A 25,823-nucleotide genomic window follows, 5' to 3' on the forward strand; every position below is an offset into this window, starting at 1 on the left:
TGTGTGTGTGTGTGTGTGTGTGTGTGTTTAATATTCTGCTCATCTGTGCCAGTGTGAGTCATATGTGAAGCTGGAGGGGCAGTTTTGCTTTGGGCCATGACTGAGGCTTTCTCTCTCTTTCTCACTCTGACTGCTGCTGACACACACACACACACACACACACACACACACACACACACACACAAGATTCCTACACATAAACAGGGACACACTGTACAGAAACATGCTTGTGAGTGTGCACACTTGTGTCATGTGCACTCACACATCAGATACAAACATACACACACTCAAGATGTGACCGTGCAGAGTTATGTAAAGTCAAATGCAGGTGGACTCTCACCTGCACACACACACACATACACACACGCAAACATGTAGACAGTCACAGCCCGAGGCAATTTCTATTATTATACATTTAAGGACTGAAGAACTACATTAGCAGCTGTTTTGTAAGACATTTTGAAATTATGGTAGAAAACATCCTTTATATTGTGAGATTGCTCAGAGTTAAAACTGAGGCTTTTGTTTTAATAAAATAGCTTTCAGGTTCTAAAAATTGATGAAAAGGGGGTGTTTTTTTTGTTACAAACAGTTGACATTATATGCAGAAATTAAATTTACACCTTATATTTGCCTTTCAAGACTTTTAGGAGCTGTCACTTGTCAGGCATGTCTATGTAATGTCTGTGTGGCTCTTATTTGTATGCATGGGAGTGTGCTCAAGTCTGCTCCCTGTGAATAAGTATGTGCATAAGTAAGTGCATGTGAGCCATCATGTCTGTGCACCATCAAAACTCAAAGCGAGCGTGCTGTTCTCACCTCATCGGCCAGCTGGTCAGCGCGTTGCTGCATGTCTGAAAGCTCATTGCGCATGTCTGCGTCATCTGCCATGGCTGCTGGATGTGGGGGGTGGAGATGCTCTCCAACAGGGAAGAAAAGATCCTAGTAGTAATCCGAGGAGGACTGGAAGAGAGACAAAACATAAAACAAAGGTTTCAGGACAGATAGCTGGATGTTTGCAGGATGCTGCAGTGCAAATACTTGAGTTCACAATTCAAACAGCTCTCAAAATCACTGTTCGGTAATGGTGGGAGTACCTTTACCCTGACATGCACCAGAGATCACAAACCCACAACATCATACGTGATGTTCTCTCTACACCTCTCTGAGCTCTCTGAACGGTTGTTGCCAGTAAATGGAGGATTAGACAGCAGCATCAGTAGTGGGAAGCCAATGTTTGCCGAGGAATGTCAGGCTCAGACAGATCGATGTTGACCAGAAATTTAAAGGATTAGCCACAAAGAGAACGCACATGTTATGAACACTTACTCACATTTGCTAATTAGCTTATGACTTACACTAGACTAACTGAGACTGATCGTTTAAAACTCCTGTTTATTTTTTTAATTTAAATATATCCATCATCAGGCACGTGTCCTGTCAAGATGCCCTTGAGCAAGATGATACCCTCCTCCCTACCCACTGGCATCAAGTCACTCTGGATAACCACAACAGCCAGAAGTACAAGATGTAAAATGTAAAAATTATAGAACAAAAGAAAGGGGCATGCAACAAAATGGACAAATAAAACCAAAAGGTAACCAGTTGGGAGCTGCTGTCTCTTAAGTCTCTGTTTACTGTTGCAGGCGGTATGATGGAGGATTAGGAAGCCGGTGTTTGTTTGTTTGGGAGTGAATGGGAAGGGAACAGGCGGCTGATGTTTGCAGAGGAATGCTAGTCTCAGACAGGGTTGACTGGGATTTTGGAGGATTAGCCACACAGAGACATAAACAGCCCTCTTTATCCCTGTAGCCATGATCCTTTCCTCCCCTCTGCAGGTCATGAGAGGTTAGTATCACAAGTAAAACAGTAGGGCATTTCTAGATGCCTGATTACTGGGAGCTAACACTAAAATGATCATGAAATGACTTGTCATGTGTCAGATGAGTAAGAGATTATCAGTGGATTTGGCTACAAGACATCTTTACAAACTAGCATCCAAGTTTAACATGACAAATTATTTAAACTTCTTAAAAATCAAATATAATTCTTTCCCACCATTTTCTGGCTAAGCAGCTAATCCTACTTAAATAATGGCCTTTGCTACCCAGGGGGAATAATGATGAATCACTGACAGCTGAAAAAGGGAGCAACATATTTTTTATGCATAGTCTAAGGCAATTGAAAAGACTATATGTGTAAATAAAGCTTCATTAAGAGATATTTTTTATATTAACTATATTACTGAATTAAAATGACTGAAATATTACTAGTGGTGCCAATCCCACTGAGAATGAACACCAAACTGCAGCTCCACAAAGGTTTTAGTCTTAGTCTCTAGGTTTGTCTCATTTTTTGTAGCGTCATGGCATAACTATTAACAACTTGATAAGCAAATTGTCTTCACAGCGCTATGTTTCAGAGTCTTTATGCCCCCTAACGGTCAAATATTGCTTAATGCAGCTTTAGACTGACCTAGTCAGTGGAGGTTTTATAGAAAATTTTATTTGCTGTCACATCACTTCATTTTCATAGATGTACCATAACAGGCATATAATAAGCACTCTTCAGATGTATATTCCAAACAGTTCAAAGTAGTAACTAAAGGTAAAAGTGGGTTAAAGTAGAACATCCACCAAGAAGAAAACTACTAAGAATGAGAGTTAACAACAGGTTCAAGGGAGCAAAACAAATTCTGTAATTAAAAAGGAGGAAATGTAAACTTTCTTTATATTGCCTGATGTGACATGTTTTGTTTAAATGTAAATTTTGGATACTTGGGGTACATAGTTCTACATTTGAAGGAACAAATGTACAAACTTGATTTGCAAAACAGGCGATCCAAGTGTGCTTGAACAGGTTTCTAGCCTGGTGACAACCCTAAAAAAACCCAATTCTGTCATTGATAAAGGTTACTAGTATAGAATATACATTGCTCATAAATATAGGCGAACAACACACCTAAACCAACAGTGTGTCAATCACTACTTGCAGCCCTTGAAACGCTAATGTACTTAACTCATAAATGACTATTTACATAAAGAAATTATGGAAGACACACAGAACTCTACCATCTTTATAAGGCCACTCATTCTTGCTACAAAAAGCAAACTGAGAAATGACACCAACACCGAAGAAATCTACAGTATCATTATCCTCAATCATCACTAATACAAAGGCAAAACAGTCTAAATCCTAAAGCAAGATGTCAGGTAAGAACTGGTCGAGTAAGGAGTGAGAGTCTGTGTATCAGCTTGGACAGACGGCTTCGCCCACCTGGACGTGTCTCATGTTAGTGACTGAGCGAGCAGTCTGGTTGATATTCTGTCTCAGAGGTCCAGCTGAACCTTCTGTGTTTGCTTCACCCACTTGTGCGTCCAGAAATGCTCACAACAACATCTGCTGGCTATGCACTCGGCGCACATACACAGGATATGAAGCCATTTTTTTTTACTGCCGCAGCAATATCACAGCACGTCATGGTCTGAATCATTAAAGCCTCCTTGGGCAGTATACGTATCCATCTGCATTCATCTCTATGGATGCATTTAATCATGTAGACGTCCTCAGATCAACAGCTGTATCATAATGATGTAGACCTGCTCTGTGTACAGGCTCCTTTATATCAAAGAGGCCAGTTTACATAATTGAAGGTCTTCTGGTAAGAAAACTGCTGACATACTCAAAGATCTTTCCACTATGATGCGGATACAATTTATACGTTGAATCAGAAATGATCCATTTAAAGACTACGGCAGATCGTAAAAGTACATTAACTGTCCTTTTTTTCATACATCATGTTTATTCCAGCTCTCTCTACTCTGATTTCTCTCCCTCTCTCCTCTCCTTTCACTCTCGTGCACCTCTTCACAACAGCGGCGGCCATGTTGGCTTATATAAACCTCCAAGTGGACCGTGTAGTGCAGTGCTTAATGTCTGAATCGAGTCGGATTCAAAACACACTTCAGAATGACTCGCTGAAGGAAGAGAGGCCATCGCCTGCCTGTCCCGTTATGCAACCAAATTCAGGCAATTAAGTTTTAACAGGCCGCACTGACCTTTTACTTTTACGTCTCAATTACAAGCTTCACATTTTGCATCTTCGCTGCCCCCCAGCGCTGCCTGTCTCGGCACTGGAACGAGTTCATCATCAGGTTTTCAGGAGTATGAGACGGTGGAGCAGACATTATGTAATAACATGCTTGTATAATCAATGCATTAATCAGTGCGCATGTTTTGGGGTCAGATTATATTACAGTTAAAGTAGAAAATTTATGATAATGTTCACCAGCGCATGTAGGCTCAGCGCACACGTTCTCACTGATAGAAAGGCCAAGATTACACGGTGGGTGACAGATTACATTCAGTTAACTTGTTCCTGAAGTATCTCGTATAGCTTGTTGATTATTTTTACATAATTTGTTTGAAGCGTATTGGCTTTTAAGCACGGAGGTTCATTCGTAACCTTGGGAACATATATCTTTGGAAAATATTCAAAATTCAAGGTTCATTTACTTAACTTTTTCCTGAGTTTTCAACCATATCTCACAGCCTTCATTTGTGAATGACCAAGGTTATGTACTTTGTTCATGTGATGATACCTGTGCAAGTTCCATGTGCTGAGGGAAACAGCATGCTTTTTTGTTTATCATTAACTATTTTGTGAGGCAAAGGAGCCATGAGATAAGATTTCTAAAATTTGGCCCCTTTTTATGGGTAATCTGACTTTGTTTAATATCTATTGATGCTCATTTTGTATTTAAGATATCAATAAATGCAAATAAAGCAACACAGTTCAACAAAAAATTATATTTAATGACATAATTTTGAGTGTTTTTTTTTTCCTTTTCTCCACTCTTCCCATTAAACTCCAGTTATCTACAGTACAGCAACTTGTGCTGCGTGGATAATGCTAAGAATTGTTCTCTCATCTAGTAAATTTGCTGCCCAGGAGATCTCCGATACACAATCTATTGTTATCAAAACAAACCTAGAAATCATATCGACATTCATTGAACTCATCAATTCTAGCCGATCAACAGCCATAAAGGTGAGAAACGAGGTACCAGCTCTGACTTTGTCTCCAGACTAACGGTGTTGTTCAATTCTGATCCTTTACTGCAATACGAGTAACAGCGTGTTCATGTACTCATGCAGAGCTAAAATGCCATTTCGAGCATTTGGCCACAGAGCAACTTGCAGTAACTGAGCAGGTAGACAATCTGACAGAATGAAATGGCCGTAGAGAGATAACATTACAAGGATCAAATGATGACCTTTGAGTTACAGGCTGCCCTGTCATCCATGAACTGCTCCCTCTCAAATGACACAAATGTGTCTGGAGATTCCCACCTGATTACATGTTGGCTTGCCCATCTGAGACACGCTTTTACATTTTTTTAATTAATTACAAAAAAATATTTGGCTGTCAGCAGTTTGAGTGAAAAAATGCCGGAAAATAAGGAATCTCTACTCTAGATCTTTATCTGCACTGTTGTGAGTCCCTGTCATGTGCATGTTCCATACTGTCATCATAACTATACCAGAAAAACAGTCCTCATAATATAATATTTATGATATTAAGCAGACATAAATCAGACATTCACAATTTACGTCCATTTCTCTAATTCCACAAGTAATCGATATATCGGAACTGATTTGTTTTTAGCAGCTACAAAAGATTCAAGTTTTTATAATCATAATAATGTCATGTGGTAATTAGAAACTGCTTCTACTACAGTATTGCCTTGCTTATGAAATTTAATTACTTGTGACTGTCACTTTAATTAATTAATGTACATTTATATGTATTCATTAGACTTTTGTCCAAATGAGGTACAATCCGAGCGACAGTGCAGTCATTGTGGTGAATGCTATAGATACTGATTGAATCTAATTAACAACGAACATCTGGTGGCTCAAAATGACCTTGTGTCCATATGCAGTAAATATACTAACATGCACGCGCACACACACACACACACACACACACACACACAGTATTGAAAGGAAATATGTAGAGAATTAACAACTATCATTTCTATCTCATTTGTGCGTCTTTGTGTTGACAGGCTGTCATCTTCCTGTCCTGTTGTCATCATATGTTACACCGTGACCTTCTGACCCTGATCCTACAGGGAGGCAATAAAGAACTGGAACTTAAAGGCTCAAATGGGGAGAAGAAATCATGCTCACAGTTATTAAAATGACACAGCTAGGCAAACGGTGCACTAAACACACAAACCTGTCTAAGTATTGTCTATGCATGCACACACACACACACTTTATTACATCCATGTTGCCCCAGGGGTTGTAGCAGGGTGAGGTTTACTGATTAGCAACATGATTTAATTTATGGCAGTAGAAAAGGTGCTGTAAAACGTGATTTATGACTTTGTGGCAGTTATCACAGGCTTTCACGGGCAATTATTGGAGTAAGGCCTAACACCGCACATTCATCAACAGTATTTTGAATAATTGCCTGAGCAATAAAACATGGCTAACACCTGTATTTATATACTGCGCTACACTTTTTGTAGCACAAAATAACTTCCATGAATGTTTAATGGAAAATCCATATAATGTATCTGGCTGACCATCCATCCATCCATCACCGTGTTTACTACCTCAGGAGCGACACTACAGTATGATCACCATGGAGGGAAAAAACAACAAAGATATGAAGATGCCCTTATTTCCATTCCCCACACATCCAACCCCGGAGGACGGCATATTTCATACCCTGTCCAATCACATTCTACCTGGAGAAGATTACCAGCTGCTCCACCTCAACACTTTCTCATTTCTTTTTCTCCTGTCGCTGTTACTATCTTTCCTCCCCTCTGTCCTTCATTTTCTCTCTCTCTCTCTCTCTCTCCCCTCTTTCCATTTTTCCTCTCTTGCTCCTTATCTGTCTGTATTTTTTTCTCTGTATTAAGTGAATCTGGTTGAAGCTCAAAAAAGAGCTCACACAAGCTTAGATGCATTAAAGTAAACCAACTGGATTAAACCTGCATCCGTCAAATTCATTTGATTGGACATGTAGTATATCAGTAAGGTACCAAACACTGTATTATAGTGTAATATGTTATCTGTGCTGAGTATAAGTTGGGTTCTGTCAGTAAATCCGCTACACGAAGCAGAAAATTACTGCTAATTCTTATTTTTATGATGCAGAAAACTGAGGCAAATTTTTATGAATTTTAAGCTATTATTGCTACAAAACAGAGCTTTACTGGCCTATTTTATCACCGCCTTGTGTGACCGAGACAGACAGGTCAGACAAAAATAGACAAAGAATATGAGATAGAATATTGTTGTGAGGGTATAGATGGAGCTTTGTTGTGGTTTGTGGCAAAGAGAGACAATAGATCACTGTTTTTCACTGTTTCATGCACACAGAGTTGGATGAGTGTGTCTCTCTCTTCTCACTGTGTGTGTGTGTGTGTGTGTGTGTGTGTGTGTGTGTGTGTGTGTGTGTGTGTGTGTTGGCTGCCATTTTGTTTGCTTTCCAGTTTCAGTTTCAGACTCTCTCCGTCTCTGTCCCAACACCACACACTTTCTCTCCATCTTTTCGAATGACGGAGGACATAAGGAGCTGAAACACATTAAATACACTCCATCTCTCAGGTGGGATGAATACATTTGGGTGATTTTGAGAAAATCTCTCAGGCTAACAGAGATGAGATGAAATAGCGTCTGATTTTTTATTTTTTTTGCATGTTTTCATTGTTTCTGCTCTGCTGCCCAAACTCAAAAAGAGAGAAATATTCAGAGCAAATTTAATGCTGCATTTACACTACGATAACTGAATTTAAAGGTCTGGTAGTTTAAAAGTAGCCACCTGGCTCCAGTTAGCACAGTAACAGATGAGAGATTGATGTGAATTACCCTTGGGAAAATAAATTTTGTCACATAAAACGACTTAATTGCGAAGGTCTTCCGTTGGCTGTTATCACTCCTTACAGAAGACTGCAGTGACAAAAGCACTGAACTCAAATGGATCATGTGGGTGTTTCTTTTAAAATTAGTTGAGCTGTCATTTGGCTACAGATGACATCCATGATGTAAAATGATATATAATGCTATAAAAATTATGGCAGCCATTTTTATGGCTCAAAAGAACAATAATATACAGTAGTACCCTGAAATGCCTCTTTTTCCCAACTCTCTGGTGACGTTTCGACACATTATTACCATGACAATGAGATGACACTACTCTACCAGGAACCGCAGCGAGCCTGAATAATAACAACAGTGATGTAACATTACACAACAAGCCCAAGTGTCACTACAGTTGGAGCTCTCTCTCCTCAGAAGAGCTAGCATTAAGTGTTAGAGCAACATCCCAGTGGCCCGCTCTAGAAAGAATGCCATGCATTATTGACCTGAGAAGTCCAAGACCCCATCACTTATTCATCTGGCCCCACTGTGAGCATCCAGATCTCAGAAACACATGGCTAAAGACCAGGAGGTGGAGGCACGTAACAGTGCAGGGTAACACTTCAAAAGCTCCAGCTTCACTGAGGCAGGTGACTTTCTGCAGCTTTTCTTCTCCACTGTGGCCCTGAGAGGAGCCTCTAGGGGTCATCAGACATTTGAATTAAGAAGTTAAACAATTATTCATTTGATTGATTTGTTTGGTCATCTGGAAATTAATTGGCAACAATTTTGATAATTTAGTAATTGTTTAAGTCATTTAAGGCAAGAAAAAAGTCAAAAATACACTTGTTCCTGCTTCTCAAATGTGAGGTTTTTGCTGTTTCTCTTGGACTTCTATGATATTAAACTGAATATTTTTGGGTTTTGGATCACTGGTCAGACAAAGCAAGCAATTAGAATATGTCAACTTGGGCTCTGGGCAATTGTGACGGGCATTTTCTACTATTTTATTACATTTTATGGACCATATTATGAGATTATTCGATAAAGAAAACAATTATTAGTCGCAACTCTACAAGTAACACAAGGTTGGGAAAAACAGTGCTTCAAAACTCCACCACTGATAAAAAAAAAATTCCAGCAGGCATATCAAGTCATGTTACACATCAAAAACAAATCTGCATACAGACCTATATCCATTTTTAAAATATACTGTCTAGAAATTATGCTAAATGCCGCAGTATTAAGCATTAACTCATCAGTCCTTGCTGTGAGGCTGCCTATGGCAGGACAACAGCATGTTGCCGAGGACAACAACCTTTTCCTGAAACGTGTTTTATTAGTGAGGTTTTGTCTGTTTTTGAGGATTCAGTGGGAAATGAGAAGAAATACCAAAGCAGTTTGTCAAGCAACGCAGGGGTAGCAGACGCACTGGGAGACAGCTTTATAATATAGAGGAATGTATGAATAAATTGCTTGTTGTACCATGTTCTGTGATCACCATAAAAACCACAACCACTGGGTAGATGAAGACCCCTCATACTGCATTTCAATGTACAGAAATACAAACACTCAAACACAATCTGGTCACAGTATCCTACAAGGCTTGTTATACAACACATAAATAAATCCTACGAGACATATTCCATACATGCCCACCGCATTTTTCTAAGATGAACTGTTGCAGGCCATGTATGTCCGTAGTCTTTTTTTAGTTTCTCATCATTATGGATAGCGAGTGTGGTTCTGGGATGCCAGAACAGTTTACAGCTTTCTGGAAGTGTCGAGGGCAAAATTACAGAAAGCGAGATGCTGATGTCAGGTTACTCACTTAGTATTCCAGTCACACACCTACTCTCATACACTCTATTCTTCCGGAGTGGCTACTCGCTGTAAACAGCTTGAAGGATAGCCACGAGATGACCTGCGTGTATGTCAATGTAAAAACTGTCAATTCATCCATTATCATACAGCACCAACGTAAAAACAGTTCCATCATCCTATTTATTGTCTCGTCAAGGTGGCGTTGCGGCTGCATTTGCTAATAGAGATCAGATAGACTGAGGGTAAGCAAAGGGCAAGCCTGCCTTGTGTTTTAAGGCTTACTCCCCCCCCCCTCCATCCTTCTCCTCATTGATGCTTAGCTGCATGGCTCCTTATCAGCCAGCTCACTGCTCCTTGGGAACAAGTGGCGAGTGCAGCAGCAGCAGCAGGAACAATAGACGGGTAGACTAGACAAGAACATCTCAGTGGTACAGACTGAGGAGTTTATTCTAAGCTAGGAGAAAAATATGCTATATTAACGCCATAATTCAGTATGCAAAGCATATTACACCAAACATGAGCTTCGCCAACGCCCTTCAGCGTCGTGCTTACAGTCACCTCTGTGGTCTCCCCGGGTAAAAGGGGTTCTGGCTGCAACATTTGCTCGCCCACGGGAGCACCCGGGGCCACATTCATTACCGTGCGGCTATTACAGATGACGTTTTGGCTGCTAGAGGGCCGTGGAGATATGACATTTGACAAGCAAAACATGACAGGGAGGGGTGCTCAGGGGCTGTTGTTGGCAGTAAAGCTGAAAGGAGAAGAAGTGGGAAGTGTTCAGATGGGGTGTTGAGGGGAGGGGAGGGGGGCGGTTTAGAGAGCGGCGGGGCAGATGAACATATGACCAACAATCACCAAAGCAATTTCTGTACAGGCTTCTGCAGCCTGTTTTGAATTAGAAGCACAACCTCTCGTGTTTTACGACGTAATAAACGTCAGGGCAGAGAGATGCAAAGGCTCTCCGGGTGAAAAATGCAGCAGATGTCCTTTTTATATCTGCATGTTTGATGGAATCCCAGGCAGGAAACGTTCAAGCCAGCAGCAGATTGCATACACAGAATTTCTGAAGTTTTAGTGATGCTCCAGTAACAGACCATCACACTGTGTTATGCACTAATCAATATTGATGACTTTCATTACCCTTTTGGTCACAGTTTTTTAACGACATAGGATTATAGCGCATTTCCATCCGGTGACTAAAGGGAAGAATTCCAATCAGTGATCCCCAGACATTTATTTCAGAGTCCAGCTGGATACGTTCAGCGCTTTAATACGAGTCTCTGCTTCATTCATGGTCATGAGCCTTAGTAGGCAGGCCACTTCAGAGTCATGTAAGACCCTATTAAATATTTGAGAAGTCGTAAAAACAAAGACATTAAAAAGCAATTAGGTGCACCCAGAGGATGAAATACCTTCTGACAGAATACACTAATCATAAAAATATCAAATGACACCTGTGCTGCCTTCTTAAAACTTAAAACTTATGTTTATCTGATATGTTCAATAAACATGTTATGTATATGCATCAAACATATAAAGGGCTTCAACTAATGATTATTTGCATTACTAATTCATTTGTTTCTATAAAATGTCAGAAAATGGTCCAAGGTGACATCTCCAAACAACAATCCAAAACGGAAAGATATTCATCTTAATATTATAAAAGAAACAGCAAATATTCACATTTAAGAAGTTAAATTCAGTGAAATGTGGGCCTATTTGCTTAAAATGACTTGAATGATTTAGTAACTACAGTGAATGATAAGTGAAATCAAGTGAATACTGTCATATTTGAATTGCCTGCTGTAAATGCTGCAGGGGGCAATGTTGACCTCCAGTGTCGGTCAGTCTAAAATAATCAATAAATGATAACACTGATACTCTGCATTGCTCACATGGCATTGTAAGACATTTTATACATTGTAGGCATTAATGCCAATATGTTATGGAATGATTACGACTAGTACAACAAAAATCTGATCAAATGTTTGGTAAAAACTGAAAGGTTTGAGATGTTGTGCAGTGACTGTGTAGCTACCAGATTCATTACAAACTCACACCAGATGGAGAATACATAATACATCACACCATGCATGCCATTATGCCCTATAATAGATGCAGTCTTTATGATGCAGTAATAGTACATACATATATTGACGTTAAAATAAGACAAATCTCATATCCCATGAAACAATCAATCACAGATCCTATAAATACCATCTATCCTGCAGATATCCTGCTGTTTAAGGTTTATGTAAAAGCATTGCAGAGGCTAACCTGCACCGACAACCCCGGTCAGCTGCACTGCAGCATCATAAATTACCCAACCCAACCGACGGACCTACAGCAACAATATCACCAAAAAACAACCACATAACCCTTTACTGATCCTTCAATGAAAACCCGTCTCCACGCTCCGCACAGCGTCATGTTTGCAGAAGACTGATATGTCCTCGGTCGTATTATCCCTGCACCTGAGCACACAATGCCATGTAATCTAGAGAGCGGAGGGCGTATTCATGTTGACCCAAGCAGATTAATTGGTGACTTTATGCTTCACTGATGCAGGGATAAGATGTCTATACATGCTTTGATTCTGGAAATGGAAGCTTTAGTTGTGTCAAGATGGTTTACAATACAATACTTCTAAAGTCGTGTCTATTTCTGTGGTGAAAATGATATGTTGGAAGCTACAGATCAATATGAAACTGAAGCTGTCTGCACCATACACACACACATATACAAGTGTGTACACTGAGACCTACAGTTTATTCTTCAGACATAAAGGTACTTCTGGTTTCTGGTTGAGATCTGGTATTTGTCTCCAATATATAGTACATATATTCTAGATAGATTTAAAAGTTACAACCATCTCTAATTGAGACATTTATGCCGTTTTCTCAAATAGACAGCATTCATACTATTTCATAATATGATCATTCACTTTGCCATTTTCTCTCACTCATAGTTCTATTCTTCATGTTTCTATTTTCTGTCTCTCTCCCACTCACTCCCTTCTCCCGCTCCTTCTCCTTCTAATCGCTTTCATTTTCTCCCCTTAAATTCCTTTCATTAATCAAAAGAATAATAATCTAACCCTGTTAGAGCTGGAGCGGGGACAGATGGCAGAAAGATGACAGTGCCTGACAGCGCAGTGGATCAGCCTCACAGATAACTGTCTCATAAATGTGGCTTTAAAGGGGAAAAAATGATGGTGGATTTTTTTTGATTTTCCTTTCCAGAAATGCTTCAAAAGCAAGAGCATCATTTGGGAGATAATATTAACTTTTTGGTGGCTGTCATATCACTTGCAGTTGGGGTAAAACTAAGGTAAATAAAGCTAAATTTAGAGACTTTAGTGCAAGCTCTGAAAGGATTTTTTGACAATTATGTTGCTCATTTCTGCAACTTACCTCCAACTACTCAACATAATGCAATGAGACAGTTGTATCAACCTGGCTGGTTTTTATAAGGCAACATCTCAAATGCTGAACAAAGATAAAACCTGGAACTATGTCTCTACTGTACACGATAATTAGCTGAAGTGGTTCGTGAGCTTACTCTTAAAACAGTAAGCTAACATATAAGTGCTGCTGTGTCGCAGAAAAAGAGAATGTAAAAAATTATACATGATGTGGTTTGATGAGGGAAGAAATGTGCCACTGCATACTCTCACTGTGCATTTTGTTTCTCTGTTTTTGTTTACGTGTCTCGCAGAAAGTGAGAGCCTGTCCCGTGGGGGCTGACTGGACACAACGACACCTCAACCCTACCTTTCAACCTTACTTGCCATTTTTGCTGCCACTTAGCTATCGCTCTCATATAGGTCACACTTGCTTGTAAGAAAACGACATTTTTTTCTGCAAATAACTCTTCTAAGTCCTATTTCTTTTAAAGGAAAAGTTTGACATCTTGAGAAATACGTTTATTCCCTTTCTTGCTGAGAATTGTATGAGAAGATTGATACCACTCATGTCTGTAAGAGTGGTATCAAACCTTTCATCTAACTCTCTAACTCTAAAGCTCATTTCCCTAAATCTTTAACTATTGACTATGACTATTGAGAAAAGCAGTGTTCTGTTAACTTCATTAGTCCTTAGTAGTCAGTAGATTTATATCATCTCTGTATGTTTCTGTCATCTGTTTTACAGTTTTGTGCACCATTTGAAATGCCCCTTTAACCTTTTAATTATATTATTGTATGTTGCTTATGAAGAGTCTGCGGCTAAAAAACATCTTTCTTAAGGGTTAAGCCACCTGGGAGACTTGTGACATGCTGACCGTCCAGCAAAAGTCATAAAATAACCTCACAATCATAATCATAATCTCCCGTGGTAATCCCAGACAACAGCCATGTCTCCTCTGGCTGTAGACTGTGAACCCAGAATAGGCTTCACTACTCCAAAAAAAAAAAAAAAAAGAAGAAGAGAGAGAGAGAAAGCACAGCATACTTGACCACCACAGGGTATCATTCGGGACATCTCAGAGTTATTAATGCGACAGCAACAGAACAAGCTCCGCTGAATCCATGAGGATGATTTTGTTTGTCACGCAGCTAAAACCTGAACTGCACTCTGACAGCAAGAAACAACCGCAGCAGTTCAGCTTTTAGTTCACATTCCCAACCAGAACACTTTAGAAAGGAGGGAGCAGACAGTGGTCTAGTTCTTTGCTCAAGGGCATTTTTTAACAATGCCCTTGAGCAAAGAACTATGAATACTTTTCACTTCCAGAGATACAGTCATTTTGCATCTCCAGCTGCAAGTTGAACTCAGACCCAAATATACTGTAAGCTGCTTCTTGTGATTCTGCACCTGGCCTTGCTGCTGCGTTGTCAGTCATGAATGAAACATGACGTTCACTCCCCCTGCCATGTGGGGAAAAAAAAAAACACCTATTTTTGCACATGACTGCTTAGTGTGAAACAGCCTTAATAAGATTCTCAAATATGTCTCATTTCACTGAAGACCAGTGTGAGAGAGTTCATGTCTGTGGTATGAGGTTAACATGTATAGCTGCTAATTCATGGGTGAATGAATGAGGTGAATGTTTGTGTTGGGCCTGTTAAAGACCTTTCAAGGAATCACCTCTCTGATGTGTTTTTTTTTGGCTTTTTTTAAAAAATTCAAACCATAAAAAAACGATGCTGGTCTCCCATTTCTCTGTCTTATTGCATAACTGGGGCTTGATCATCACTTGAAGCTCCACGCTGAGAGTCTGAATCAGAGAGGAGCTTCTAGAAAGGGGAAACAAATAAGACCTGCACCAAAACACGCAATGCGCAGCCATCCAGCCGGCTCGATGTTCACCAGCATCGATCACATCGGCTTTGGCTCCGTTTCAGAACAGTACAATAAGTGAGCGTAAAACTGCCAGGGTGTTTCTGAGAAACAATCAGTGGCTGGTGATGGTGTTGTGAGTCACCATTTATCCAGATAGCAGCTCTCTCCACAGTGTGTGCAGTAGGCCTGACACCCACACCCCCCCTCCCCCCTCTCCCACCACCCCCTCCCTGTTTCTCTCCTTCTCTGCAGTCCAAACAGTGCAAGCCGCATAACGTGATATGGTATAGCGGTCATGGTAACCAGAGCATCCTTAGGGGCTTTTCTGTGCTCTCCATATAGTGTAGGCTATAATCTGCCATTGTTATGAATACAAAGCTGTCAGAGTCCAAAACTTGTATTCTTCCTTTAGATATAAGCTCATATGTGTTTGCTTCTATCCTTACAATACAGGTTATCATAAAATAACTATAAATAATATACTATATTTTGGTCAATGATCCTCATGACATAGTGTCAACTGCATGACTTCCAGTGATGTGGCAAACATTCAATCAACCCTCAAGTGACAGCATCTGTCAGTAAGCATCAGCCAGCCAGCCTGCAGCCCCATGTGGTCATTTACAATAATTCCAAGTGCGCCAGAGATCAACACGACTTCCAAATCTGATGTGCCGCATTGTCAAACCCAACAATAACTGTCTCCTCTGTCAGTGTTTTTTGGGCAACGGATTTCTGCATCACGAGGCTCGGGTTCCTCCTGGTAGCAGGCACGGTAATGTGCGCCGTGCGTGACAGGCAGTAGGCAGCACAGGGGCGTCAATTCACCATTGAAAACCTAGACACCGATTATTATTTGCCACCCAAACTTCCATATACCTGCAGATATCGAGTGAATTTCTAGGGTCAGATTGGAGAAATTACTGATTACAGACAGGTATTGTTTTTTTTCTTAAATTTGCAAGTCATTTGAGGTAACACAGATAATGATTTTCTAATATATAGTGTGTATGAAGTGTTTTATCTGCATCATATTATGCAGCAATCCAAGCTGGTAGGTTTAGCATTTGCGCATGTGGAGTGCTCCGGTACCAATTTAGCACATTGTGCGCCATGCGAGGTTGACAGACAGCTCTTTGACAGTGATGTGCGTCGCCACGGAGACGGCTGGCTGGATGGATGTATGGGATACTGAGGGGGGAGAAAGAGGAGGAGGAGGAGGAGGAGGAAGAGGAGGAGGAGGAGGAGGGGGAATTTGGTGTCATAGTGCGGGTTTCACCGCGGTCCTCCTCGGCGCTCGTCTCCCCACTTTCTCGCCTGAAACCCCTCGTAAAGGATATTTTCAAGTCCCCCTCAAGCCTGGGTCACATTCATCTTGCCGCGTGTGATGCAAAGACATTGCGTTAAAAAAAGAGAGAGAGAGAGAAAGAAAGAAAAGGAAGCGACGTGTTCCTGTAGCTGGATCCCTCCTCCCTCCTGTTTATATCTGCTACCCTCCTCCCACCGACTTCACCATGGCGCAGTTTACTATTAAATGACATTCTCTCAATCACACCACATCCACCGCATTCACCCTGAATGTACCCCTCTCTGTCAGCGGGGATGCTGTTTTTTTTTTTTTTAACTGTCTGACAAGAGTGCGACAGATTGATTCATGATTCACCATCTTGCTGCGACATCAGCAGTCTACCTGCTGCCTCTCAGCTTTGAGGTGGGAGATGATTCTCTCAGTCAGCCGCGACATTGATTGTGAAGAAAACAATTCCCTCTAAAAAAAAAAAAAAAATGGCTGGGAGGACTGTGTGGCACAGACCCTGCACCCCTTAACAATGCGGTGTTTGGACACATAATCGACATGCTGATACATGTATTTCGCCTCCTCGGTGTGTTTTCCTTCACGTAGGTGAAAGCTTCGAGGCTCTGGTGCTGTCCAAGGTGCTGAAACACTGAAAACGCCCACATTCAATATACGCATTATAGCGCACTGCATCCATCCTCTCAGCAATCCACTGCGTGTTTGAGATTTATCACCCAGGAGGTCACGCATTGCCTTCACTGCCTTCTTTTCCCCCCTTCCATCCTTCACCCTCCTCTTTCCTCTAACAGGGGCTGCAAATTATCCGCGATATATATTCCCAAACAAGATGAAACCCAAAAGCATCACCATCATTCAGGCTGGCATTGCGGGATACAAGCAGACATCCACAGCGCACGTTTCACAAATAACAAACATCTGCTGCTTCAATGCGCAAAAGGTATCCCATTTTTTAAAAAAAAAAACAAAAACAAAACATGAATTGTAAATCTAATAGAAAGTGTCTTCTCTCTTACCTGAGCCTGTTGTCGGTGCCCCGCAGTCAGTAAGGGAGGAAATATCTGTGTATTTCACGAGCTAACCGATACCAGCCTGTCTCTGTATATAACTGGGATGCTGCAAAGGCACTGCGCGTCGGCTGAGTCCTCTTCACTTCTTCTTGAATGGGAGGGGGTGGGGGGTGGGGGGGGAAGCAGTGCAGCTCTCAAAGATGGCGGACACCTCTGACGTCAGCAGCAGCTTTTAATAGATATCTGTCAAAGAGAGAGAGAGAGACTTCAAAAAAAAAGTCTTTGTTATATTGGGCAGCTGCACGGATGTTTTGAAATGTTGCTGGTGTATGTTTATGCAACTACAGGCAAGACAGATATAGACTGTATATGCATTATTCATGATCGCATCAGTTTTACATACATTCATACATGTCTAGTGCTTTATGCAAGGTTCTCTTGGTTTGAAGCTCTCACCATTTAACCCCACAAATTCTCACAAGATATTTGAGTTGTTGCAATGTAACTGCGTCTTTCTGCAAAATCAGTCTATGCACTGTCACACTATGCACTGTCACTGTTCATAAAGTTGGTCTCACATCCAGCATCTATGGGAATTTTATGGGAACTATCATTTTAAATCAAAGCAATCTAACTGGTCAAAGACGTTTGCCACCAGCATGACTAATCATACTTCAGCACCTGCAGTAACCAAGTCTGGATTACCAATCAGGCAAAGTGCGCAACTGGCTTGGGTCCACAGACCCCCAAAGGGGCCTTGCAAAGACCCATACTCACTGTGGTGCAATCAATTTGTGGTAAGTTAATCAATTATAATTTGTTTGGGAATATGCCTGTATAAATGGGTCCTGATTGTGAGGGCTGACCTTGCAAGGTTCCTTATGTCAAAATCCAGTTTTAAAACCTTTATTATTACAGTTGATACTGTACTTTCATTGTGCATATTCCTAAATGATGCATGCATGTATATTCCAGCATATAAAACTGTATACACTGCACAGATGGGAATACAGGGTTAACAGAGGCCCAGCAGCTCATTTTTGCTCCCCTCAGAATAAATCCAGCCACCGTGGTAACCATTGATTCTTTTGCTTTCCCAAATAAGCAGAGTAACTTGAAGAAAATTAAACAGCTTGCATATATTAGACAAATGTATTCCAGTCCTAATGACCTTGAGGACATTTTTTTGGCTTATGGGTGCCTTGCTGTGTGTGGTACTTTGCTGTATCATCACTGTATCTAAAATCATAATAAGGGTTGTCCTTTTTCCTTTTTCAGCTTTACAGTATGAGGTTGAAAATGTATTAAATATATTTAAAGAGCTGTTGTAAAGTATGTATTCTTCCACAGATAGATATTTCATCACCAAGGTTTTAAAGGATAAGTCTGATGATATTCAGTATTTTTCTTATTTTCAACAAATCCCATGAAAAGACCCAAACCAACAGCAAATTTAACCCACTAACAAGTATTGTAGTGGGTTAAGTTGTGTGGCCAAAGCCTGACGTTCTCATCGGTCTGTGCCATTGAGCTCAGCCATTGTCCAAAAACTATTAAAAACACATCAACGAGCCACACTAGCTCTGTCTGACATATTCCTTCATTATGATGAACATGGACACTGTCGTTTATTTTGTGTCAGTCCCACATACACTGCCCCACTGCTGTAAATATTCACTAGCTCACCATATCTGGCTGAAAATAATCCCCGACAAATATACAATCTACTCCTGTTATAGGAAATTATTTAGATTTGCTGACAATAACAAAAATATAAAATACATCTCCAGACCTTTTATAAGTCAAGATTATGTGTAGCTCAGTGTGATAAACAGTTCACTCTTTGGACCTTGCAGACCCACATGAGCAGCAGCTCCTGCATATCAGCAAAACGTGCCATTCATCACATTTTTTCTGTCAGTTATCGAGAAGAACAAAGGCAGCCTGACTTCACCCAGAAGCAATCTGCTGTGTTTGTCACTCAGCTGACAGAGTGCTGCCTCTTTCTGCATCTTCAACCTGCATGGTAGCAAATCTGTGAACATGGCATTTATATATGTAGAGGCACACACACAAAGACACACACATATATGTCAGATTTCAATATAGCCATCATTTATTTGTAGCAATAAGTACATGTATGTTCATCTTTTTCTCATTCTCACACAAAATACTCTCTGAGGTGAAGAATGTGAAATGCTAAGCACTTGGAATATGACTGGAGGTTTGTATTTCTGATCAATTACAGAGACAAACACACAGAATGGGGCCGATTGATGTTTTCTCAACACACTGAATCGTCTGTGGACTCACCAGTGTGGGAATGTCCCCCCTCTCTGCTCCTCTAGCCGCTGCCTCTGCCTGGCACTGTAACAAATGTGTCTTCAATTGCTCTGAAGCGAACCTGTCTCCTAAATTAATGATAATGATAACTCTGCATGAAAAATCCATTTGGAGAGGAGAGCCAGAGGAGACGAAAAGCGAGGAGGGGAAGTCTGTGTGTGTGTGTGTGTGTGTGTGTGTGTGTGTGTGTGTGTGTGTGTGTGTGCACTGACTCCATGTATGTCAATGAGGGAGGTGTGTGTGTGTGTGTGTGTGTGTGTGTTGTGTTCTGGGTGTGCTCAGATCTGTGTGTGTGTGGAGAAAGTGAGGAGAATGAATCCACAGGTCCCTTCATTCATTCGCTCTCCCCTAAAACAATATTACAGGAGCATAACGAACCAAATTAGGAGTGGATGGAAGTGGAGCATTGTGGTTCTGTTTGAAGGGAGGCAACAGAGACCGTGCAGGCTCAGGTTAGAGCAGTAGGGGTTTCCAAATTGAGGCTCGTGGGCCTCTTGGGGTCCCTGAAGCAGGCCCAGGGGTCCCCGTGCAACAATATATGATTTAATTTCACTATTATTTAAGAGTAAGAGAATTTATTAGGATGCCTGTTCTGATCTGATCATAGGCCAGATTTTACCCACATTGATTGATACTAAATCACAGCTAAGAGCAAAAATGTATTTTTTTAATGCCTGATGAGTGTCATTCACTATAGTCAATATACTGTAATAATGAACAGTGATGATCTCTCTGAAATCCAGACAAAACAATTAGCAGCTAATTAAAGGTATGATATGTAACTTTTAAAATGTCTAGAAATGACTGGATGTGTTATATATATATTTTTTTGAGTTGTGTAATTACATTATCCCAAATGTTTCCGACAATGTTCAAACCCAGAGAAATCTGTATCTTTTAATCAAGGTAACGGTAAGTTTCATTTGGTCGGTAATCAATGGTGTCATATCCACTTTTAAGCCACATTTTTACAACACACTTTTTAAATCTTGGTTGTTTTTTAACTATATCTTGAAGTCCAATATTCCCTCTCCTTTTAGCTCTGTTTAGGTCTCCACCAACTCCTGAGGGAAATATCTGTCTTTTTAGCAGCTAAATGCTCCGCTATGTTCACCAGCTAGTTGCTAAATTTTCCCCTCTGCTGTTAAGTGGTTGGCTGGTACCGTATAGTAGGTATGCGCTATAAAGCGCCGTACAGCTGAGGGGAACTGCAGAGGTGGCTGATAATTCCCTGTGGATTAATCACTAAGAGCTTGACCCCTGTCATACACAAGTAGTCATTTGACCCATTGTTAATATAAAAACGTTGAACAGTTTTGCAGATAATCAACATACAAAAGCTCAGTGACACATATCTGGAACTCTTCATTTTTACAGTGCATGGGTGCATACATTCATGCAATGTCATGCTATCCATAGAAAATAATAGAATAAAATAATTTATCCTATTTGTTGTTACATTTTACATAATGTGGTTCAACCTCATCATTTTAAATAGATCATTTTTACCACTAAACACGTCCTCCAATGACTCAGCACGTTAATCCAAAAATATCGACTTTTTTTTCCTCCCAGGGTTTCGGATTCGAAAGAAAATATTACTCAGACTTGATTCAGATTAATCCCATTTTAAATACCGTTCTATTAATACTGTGACAATTTTAAATGAACATTATTTTTTGTCTAACAGGGTTATCAGCCGTCTGAACCAGGCATTGTCAGCTTGTTGCCGGATACATCCCCCCGGCACTTCTGCTGCTTATCTGTCACATTTTATTCTCCACAGAGCAGCTCCAGATTGAACCATCTGATGAAGTCTTAATACTTTGGGTTTGTAGCGCGCTGGCTTGTAGATTGTGTAAGTGTCATTTAGTATTTTGTCCTAGCCTCAGTCATCATCTAATCCAAAATTTCCCATTACCCGTTTCAATGTATACACTGTGGTAAAATGTTGATTAGTGAAAGGAAGACAACTAAACCGAACTCTGTCATTAAGAGAGTGATGTCTTTAACAACTCGTCCTTTCTTAACTTTCCTGCTCCTTTTCATTCATTAAAGCTGGCTCACTTTTTGCAGAGATTAAAGAGAATGTCTAACTTTTCAGAAGAGGCCTTTGAAGTCAGAGTGTTATTTGCAAGGAGGTGTGTGTGTGTGCGCGCGTGTGTGTGTGTGTGTGTGTGTGTGTGAAGTGTCTGGGGAACTCAGTGGATGGAGAGCGTGGCTTTAGCGGTGCTCCGCCTCGGTCAAAGAGCAAAACACAGCAAGTGGAGGAGAAGATTAGCCGCAGCATTATCAACTCTGTAGCAGACAAGCTTGCGCACTCTGATCTCTCTCTCTCTCTCTCTCTCTCTCTGACTGATTTCATTCTTAATTAAACTTCACAGGGAAGGTGGGAGGCTGGAGGAACGTGGGCGGAGGAGAGGATGGGGGTGAGCTGTGAAAGAGTGACGAGGCGAAAAAAAAACAATAGGCACGGACTAAAAACAGAAAAAAGAGGTGTTGAAGATCCGGAGAGGAGAAAATCCTAGCCAAAACAGACGTATACATAAAAGATGAGGATAGAGGAAGAGAGAGAAGGATGGACGGAGGGAGAACATATTCCATAGGATGCACAGAGAGGGGATAGTGTGTAAAAGTGTGTGCGCGTGTAGAAAAAGAGGGCAGGATGAGAGATGAAGGCAGGCTGCGAGGTTTGGTGTGGGGGAGGGTGCTGCAGCAGCAGCCTTGCTGTGACTCAGCACTAAAATCTGCCCCCCTCTCTCTCTCTCTCTCTCTCTCTCTCCTCTCCCTCAAATATCAGTCCTCAGCCATCCTACCAAACACATTGTTAGGCCTCTTTCTCATCAGACTTTGGAGAGCTTGTCACGACCGTGCATCTCATACATGATTTGGCTGTCGTGTTGACATGTTCCATCTGATTAAGCTTGCACGAATTTCTCGGTGCTCTTCCCACGTGTATAAAATACAATAGCACTGAGTAAAGTACTTTAACTTCACTACATTTTAGAGGGAAATATTGCACTTTTTACTTTACTACATTTAACTGACACTACTTACTAGTCACTGATTAAGATTTTACACACAAAATATACTATCTATTTAAAAAATATGATTTTTTGTTATAGAATAAACTTCCCAGAAGAATATAAAGTTGTTCAAATAAGCTCCATCCCGCCCACCTAGAATATTAAAATGCTGCTTACACATCAATGCATCAGCAATAATCAATAATATTTATTTATTATTATTTATTATTTAATTTATTATTGTTTTACAGTGTAGTATTGCAACCTTAATTATGTAAAGGATCTAAATATTTCTTCCACCGCTGGTAAAATCTCACTGACAAAAAGCCATGTATGTCTTGTGTATGTTTAATATAATAAAAAAATTAAGTTTTGTAACATAAATGTAAATTTGTGTATCTTGATTATCAGCAGATTATTGGCAGTTGTGGAAGAAAAAGATCATTTACTTAAACAGCAATACTACAATACATATCTCAAAGTTAAAAGTCTTGCATTAAAAACTTTACATAAGAATATGTGCATAAGTATTATCTGAAAAATGTCCTTAAATTATCAAAAGTAAAACTATTATGCAGGCAGGATGTCATACGTTATTACAGATGATTGAATTTAAGCAACATTTTAAAATGACTCTGTGGAGTTTCTGACCACTAGTAGTGCTATGGAGCAATAATCTTACATAAATAAATGCAATATACATTCCTGCTGATGGTTTCACTCTATTCCACTGACTGGACATTAGTGGCAGTAAAGTGAAAGAGAAGGCGAGGAAGAAGGAGACTGCAAGCCAGCAAACATAGAACAATGCAGAATTAAAAACAATTGAAAAACTGGCATTAACAAATGTTTCATGAGTAAGGAAACGCACTCAACAGGTTTGTTAGACCTCAAGGACACAGACAATGTCTTCTGATGAGAAACATTGAATGCAAATATAACTTTTGTTTGTTTACAAGAAAACTCCACAGGGTTCCTTTAATGAGGCAGCTAATCAGGCTGCAGCTCATTTTTACAAACGGTGCTGTTTGGTAGTTTAATTTACTGTATAACAATGCATCATATTTTAGAAACTCATTATAGGTTTTTCAAAGCATAACCTGCAATTTGATTACAGCTGTCAACTAAATGCAATACAGTAAAAAGTATATTATTTCCCTCTGAAATGTAGTGGAGTAGAAGTTTAAAGCAGTATAATATTTTAAATACAATACATGAGTAAATGTACCACTGTAGCACTGATTATTGGTGTGTATTTATGTGTTTAAACACAATAATATTTCACAGCATAACTGTAACTGACTGTGTCTCTGTATCTCCCCCTGTTACAATTCTGTATTTCATTTCTCATCGCGTTTACCTGCAGGCCTGTTGTGCGGTTTTGTCTTTACAGGGGTGCTGAGCCGTGAACAAATGCACATCAACAAAGACATGCATGAAGAATAGCTTCCAGTCTCATCCAGCCCACTGGGGAGAGTGATATTCAATCTGATAATTGAGGTATTGATAGATTGGGAGTGAGTGGCGACATTGATAAGTGTGGGACTGAAGGTCTTGTATCCGATGGTGAGGATGGTTGTCAGAGGGAGCATCGATCCGCATCGACCTGCAGCTCTACACCTCACTGGCCTCTTTCTTCTTGTCTTTTCTATCCTTGACTTTTCTATTTCCTTTCTTCTGCTCCCTTCTGTGCCCCCTTCACTTTCCCCACTATGTTTTCATCTCCTTTTAGGTTCAATTTGCACTTTACCTATCCTCTGTGCCTTCGGCCTTTTCTTGCAATTGCAGCCCATAAAACAGACCCGGAACGGCGTGTAGTATTTGGGAATCAACAAAAAAGAGCAAGGGCCGATGTGTCAGGTTTGTGTGTAAACAGCCGAGTACAACGGTGCAGAGAAGAACAGACTAGAACAGGACAGAGCAGGGCGAAGCAGCCAGACAGAGCAGAGAAACAGAGCACCGCATGATGCAACATAAGGTTATATAAGTTATCAGGTGAATCTAATACAACACAACCTCCACCAACTCCGGGTAATGAAACATGAAGTAACATAAGATAAGGTAATGTAATGTAACTCATAGTAACACAAGATAATTTAACAATGTAACAGAGAGCAGGGGAGGAAAAAGGAAACAAACAGAACAGAATTTGCGAGGGTGCACTGGCCCAGAATCTAACGTCCCTCCTGGCTAACTCACAGGAAGTGGCACATTACTGCCGACTGAACTCAAAATGTGCGTACTCTCAAGCTCCCATATGTGCATACATGCGTATATAAAATTGCACATAAATATGTGTCTGTGTGAATGTTTGAACAGCTGAGATTGGCCTGCCACATGACGGGAGTTGAAAGGCCCAGTGAGCAGAGAAATACAATGAGCTCTGTATCAGGATAGGGAAAATAAGACATGTGTCTTTTTTTTTATGGCAATTTGGGAACTAGAGACTAGTGGTAAAAATAAATGATCTAACCTCTCATCCTCCCACCTCATGCTCAACTCCTTCTTTTCTGACCTAAAACCTCTATCCTACCCAATTTCCCTTCTCCATTGTCCCCTTTTCTTCTAAATTAAAAGGGCCGTATTCATGCAATGGATTATATTTTACCAATACAGAGATGCTACCAAGTTTTGTGCATAGTCACTGTAATTTTCCACAGCACTACAGAGACCAAGAAGGATGACAAAAAGGCTGCAATGCAAGAGCATGACTAACAGCGAGGGAAATTTAGAGCTGACAAATTATGTAAACAAATGCAATAAAGCCACTACAGTACAGGTATGTGTGGAATCTGAATATCCCTGACTTTAGTATTCCCCAGTGGTTATACGTAAAAAAAAAGAGTCTGTGGCAGACAGCAATGCTGACAGAAAAACGAGTGCATCAGTTGATCCAGCAAATGCTTCCAAAATGAAAGTTTTGTCACAAAGCCGTGCAGTGGCCGTATGAAATATGATTCTTGTCCGTCGGGAGTAAAGAAGGGAGCAGTGTGTGACGTTGTTATAGAGCCACAAAATCCGCAGACAGAAGAGGTTGGGGTGGATGAGCTGGCCAAAAAACACTTCCCCCGTTTCTACCCGCAGTCATAGTTGGTTTCTTTTAACAATGACCACCATCATTCCCTAACCATAACCAAGTGCT

General features: G+C 40.5%; 1 protein-coding gene across 2 annotated transcripts in view; it reads right to left on the minus strand.

Moving 5' to 3' along the window:
• Positions 1–17,479, minus strand: part of snap25a (synaptosome associated protein 25a) — a 37,283-nt gene extending 19,804 nt beyond the window's left edge. Inside the window, exons 1-2 of one of the 2 annotated variants that reach the window (XM_044329523.1) lie at positions 17,319–17,479; positions 820–963 (exon numbers count right to left, since the gene is read on the minus strand). In XM_044329523.1, coding sequence (XP_044185458.1) covers positions 820–891 — 72 coding nt within the window. In that variant the 5' untranslated portion in view covers positions 892–963; positions 17,319–17,479. The remainder of the gene's footprint in view (positions 1–819; positions 964–17,318) is intronic. The other variant, XM_044329522.1, reaches the window with a different exon arrangement.
• Positions 17,480–25,823: the final 8,344 nt, after the last annotated feature.

This window comes from Thunnus albacares, chromosome 16 (assembly GCF_914725855.1).
Source record: "Thunnus albacares chromosome 16, fThuAlb1.1, whole genome shotgun sequence".
Taxonomy (NCBI): domain Eukaryota; kingdom Metazoa; phylum Chordata; class Actinopteri; order Scombriformes; family Scombridae; genus Thunnus; species Thunnus albacares.